This window comes from Oryx dammah, unplaced genomic scaffold (genome assembly GCF_014754425.2).
Source record: "Oryx dammah isolate SB20612 unplaced genomic scaffold, SCBI_Odam_1.1 HiC_scaffold_25, whole genome shotgun sequence".
Classification (NCBI taxonomy): Eukaryota; Metazoa; Chordata; class Mammalia; order Artiodactyla; family Bovidae; genus Oryx; species Oryx dammah.
This window is the reverse complement of record NW_024070209.1, coordinates 92,682,188-92,686,660: the sequence shown is the minus strand read 5'-3', so window position 1 is coordinate 92,686,660 and position 4,473 is coordinate 92,682,188. Positions and strand designations below refer to the sequence as shown.

The 4,473-nt window shown below is 40.0% G+C and overlaps 1 protein-coding gene across 1 annotated transcript; it reads left to right on the top strand.

Annotated features, from left to right (window-relative positions):
• The first annotated feature begins 2,636 nt into the window (after nucleotides 1-2,636).
• On the top strand, nucleotides 2,637-3,620 carry LOC120852302 (olfactory receptor 1361-like). Its single transcript, XM_040225717.1, has one exon. It carries the CDS (start codon nucleotides 2,637-2,639, stop codon nucleotides 3,618-3,620), a length of 984 nt encoding a protein of 327 aa, XP_040081651.1.
• The last annotated feature ends 853 nt before the right edge of the window (nucleotides 3,621-4,473 follow it).

Below are 4,473 nucleotides of genomic sequence, written 5' to 3'. Positions count from 1 at the left end.
TATGTGTATTTCTTCATCTCTCTCCTAAACGAACTACTCCTCTCTGTGTCTTCTAGAATCAGCATCCTTGATCTCTCCAAGTTGTCTGAACAGAATCCGCAGAGCTCAGATTCTGATGAGAATAATGTTAAAATATTGGAAAATAACCAAGATATAGAGATGAGTATTGAAAAAGTCAGAAGAATACTACCACAGCTTATGACTATTTTTGCATATAATTAGTTTTCAAATACAGCTTTGCTTTACTTGAGAGAAAATGGACTATATTATTACATTTTAATCCTCAGGATGGATAAATTTATACTCTTTGACACTCTTTCCTTCTCAAAGATGATTTTCTCTCACCCTTTCCCCATGAAGGGACTTGTTCAATATTTCTTCCTTCCCATCTTTTTTTTTTTTTTCTCTCACCTTCTTCTATACCTCCATGTAGATGTCTGTGTGTGACCACTGGATTGAACGTATAATAGAATCATAAGAGCATATAGTTTGAGCCATATCACTGAATGGAAAAGGATACATGAAGAAATAAAGACAAAAGAACAGACACTGGAAAACGTAAGTTTTATTTATCTTTTAAGCTCCTGTGAGCTTTTAAGAAAGCACCAAGAGAGATGCCCTTAAAATGGTTTTGATTCTTTGTCTTAATGTTAGGGATATTATCTTTTGGTGCGTGGAACACTGGACTCACTAAAGAATAAATGAAACCATAACACATGATTTGGCACTGCCATGATAAAAATTTACACAATTAGACTAATGTTAATGTTGTCTACTGATTTTTAGCATTTACTTGGAAGACTTAACTATGCCTACAACCCGTAATTTGTGTGTTTTCAATCTTGACAATATGCAAATAAAGATATAGCTTTCCAATTTTTTGGGGGGGGTGCAGAGGTGAGGAAGATAAGTGGAGTCTGAAGTTGATAGATGTAGATTGAAGTAAATCATTTAAAAGCAGAAAAGCAACTAATTGAAGAGCTAAAATATCATCAAAAAATTGAAGAAAAGAAGGAAGAGTGGCAATAATGTAAATAAGATAAAACTTTATCTTTTATGATAAAGAGCCAAAAGATTATATTTAATTAATAAAAACTGGCACATAGATATATAAGTATGTACCACTTTATTTAGAAGCAGAGAGGTGTGAATCACTAGAAGAGGTCAAACTAAACACACAGGTGTGTAAATGTAGGGTAAGAGACCTCTGCTTTTTAGTATATGTTCTCTTGCACTCTACTATTTTAAAATTATTTTACTCACATTCATGAGAAAATGCTGAAAATATATAAATATATCCTTGCCCCCAAAACAACCTCAAAATGTTACCTCTTTGATGTGCTGCATAAATCTACCTATAGGAAAAACCTAAGCTGAAAAGTCACAAGAATCTCATCCACTAGCAGATTATATTATTCCTTGAAAATAAATCATTAACAAAGTCAACAATTATATTTATCATTGCTAGTCTCATCCCAGGTAAGTTCATTTGACTTAATGGAATAAGCGCTCTCCTATGGGAAAAAAAAGTTGAGTTTTTGGACATGCAAAGCTAGGACCAGATCTTAATTTCAGTGCCTCAGCAAAGACGTAGAGACTCAGACATCTGGCCAGAGTCTGAGGATCTTTCCCTTCTCCTTCCAGCTCTGAGAAATGAAGTGTGATGGTTGAGGCTGATAAAACTACACAGTAAGTTCCCTACATGTGAACCTTCAAGCTGTGAACTTTCAAAGAAGCGAATGTACATCTGGTTCCAGCAAGGAACCGGAACTTGGGCCATCATCATCAGGAGTGAGTGAAATTGCAGCTTGCCCTCCATCTCCTGTTGCTGATGATCCTTCAGTTCTTCATCTCCTACCTCATCTGCCTCCTCAAGCCAGTAACTCTTCTTCCTGTTCAGTTGATGCCAGCCCTTGTATGCTAGCTGTTGTACTGTACTACTACACTTTTTACGGCACTGTATTGTAAGATTTAAAATGTTTTCTTTATTTTTTGTTTGCTTTTTAAAAATGTTTTATCAACCTATTGCAGTACAGTGTTGTGTAGCCAGTTGTGTTAGTTGGGTATCTAGGCAATGTTGAACTTATAAATGCATTCTTGGAAGGGAACTTGTTTGTATATAAGGGGCTTACTGTACAGGATTAAGTCCAGGTTTTGTTGCTCAGATCACATAAGACCTTCACTAGAGTATTCTTTTTGCTTTAACTTTCTCATCTGTAGTTAAGTGGTTGAAAGCAGTTTCTGCCATGAGTGACTGTTGTGAGAATCAAGTGCCTGATATTTAGAATGCACACAGCAAGCACCAAAGACATTATATGTTTAGTGATTACTTGTTATACAGTGAAGTTCAGAAAGTCCAGGACTATGTGTGAATTATCCTGTTGTCATTAGTATTAATCAAATTGAGAGACTGTAAGTGGTCAATACATGAACCTGGAATATACTAAAGAATGGGTAGGTGAGTGGATGAATAAGAAATAATGGCCTGGGAAAAAAATTAAAGAGAAAAAAATTCATTTTGGAAAACTAGGGACATCTGCACAAGAAAAGATGTTTCCTGCAAGCTATCTCTGAGTAAATTTCAACCTTATTTGATCTTAACATTTTCTCTTTGCGGGTGATGTGAATTGAGGCTTATGGCTGCTAGAAACAGGACAGAAGTAACAGAATTCGTTTTATTGGGCCTGTCCAGCTGGCCAGAGATGCAACCAGTTATTTTTGGGATCGTCCTTCCCATGTACCTGGTGGCAGTTATGGGCAATGCTCTGTTAATGACTGCTGCCCTCTCAGACCCCAAGCTTCAGACCCCCATGCACTTCCTGCTCAGCCAACTTTGCTTCATTGACATCTCTCTGACAACCATCACTGTTCCCCAGATGCTGGTGCACACACTGTCTGTGAACAGAACCATCTCCTTTAACTGCTGCATGCTCCAGCTCTTCTTTTTCATGGCTGTGGGCAGCATGGAAGGCCACTTGTTGGCTGCCATGGCCTATGACCGCTATGTGGCTATCTGTGACCCCTTAAGATACTCTGCCATCATCAGCCATCACCTCTGCTTACGCATAACATTGACCTCGTGGGTGGTCGTCAGCCTCAACAGCCTCCTTTATAGTCTGTTGGTCACCCGCTTAACTTTCTGTGGCAACCAGGTCACCCACTTCTTCTGTGACATCACACCCTTGCTGAAGCTCTCCTGTACCCGGCCAGTGGTCAATGAGATGTTAATATTTACTGAGGGGGTAGCCGTGGTGGTCAGCCCCTTCTTCTTTATTTTAGGTTCCTATGCCCGCATTGGTGTGGCCATAACCCACATGCACTCAGTTGCTGCCCTGCGTAAAGCCCTGTCCACCTGTAGCTCCCACATCCTGGTTGTGCTGCTCCTGTACGGCTCTGTGATCTGCGTGTACCTCCGGCCATCTTCCAGCTACGACTTGGACCAGGAGCGTCAGGTGGCCATCTTTTACACAGTCGTTACCCCTATGCTAAACCCACTGATCTACAGCCTAAGAAACCAGGAGGTAAAGGGTGCCCTGCGAAGGCTTTTCAGGAAGCTCTGTATCTCAAGCAACTTCCAACCTGGTTCCCAGGCAAATGGGGAATGGCAGCACAGCTCCTGAACCCTTTATGTAGCATCGATATTTTAACAATATTCATTCTTCCAATCCACGCCCATGAGGTTGTTCCTTTGATTTGTGTTTGCTTTCTTTCATCAATGATAAAGAAGAAGGGGCTGACCACCACGGCTACCCCCTCAGTAAATATTAACATCTCATTGACCACTGGCCGGGTACAGGAGAGCTTCAGCAAGGGTGTGATGTCACAGAAGAAGTGGGTGACCTGGTTGCCAATGTACAGATTTTTTAGCTCCTTGGTTAAATTTATTCCTAAGTAGCTGGTTCTTTTTGTTGTTATTATAAATGGGATTGTTTTCTTGTTTTTCTTTTCAGATAGATTGCTATTGTTGTAAAGATACACATCCCTTTGAGAGATAAAGGAGGTAGTATCCATAATTACACTGAAACAATAGAATCAAGGAGTTCTTTTGTGCAAACATAGGATCTCCAAGAAATTATTTTCCTTAAAGAAGTCAGAATGAAAGAGAGTGCAAAAGCCCAAGGGAAAATGCTAGGGCTTGTTCGAAGGGTAGTATAGTGTAAGCGGTTAAGGGAATGGATTTTGGAGACAGAGTGAATTTGTATCCCAGGTCTGTCATTACTTGCTGTGTGATTGTTTTGTGCCTATGATAACCAGTGAGCTGGTCAGGCCCTTTTGATTCTTACTATGATTGTAAGGCACCCTCAGCAGCTCTTTGGGGAAATTTGGGAGGAGGAAATGTTTATTACTCACAGGTCCTGGAAAGCACAAGTACATCTTGGGCCACCCAATGAGGTTATGGATAGAGGGAGAGAGTGTGGGCTTGGAGTTCTGCTTTTACTGGGGATGAAGATAAGGGATTCATCTTCAAGGTTC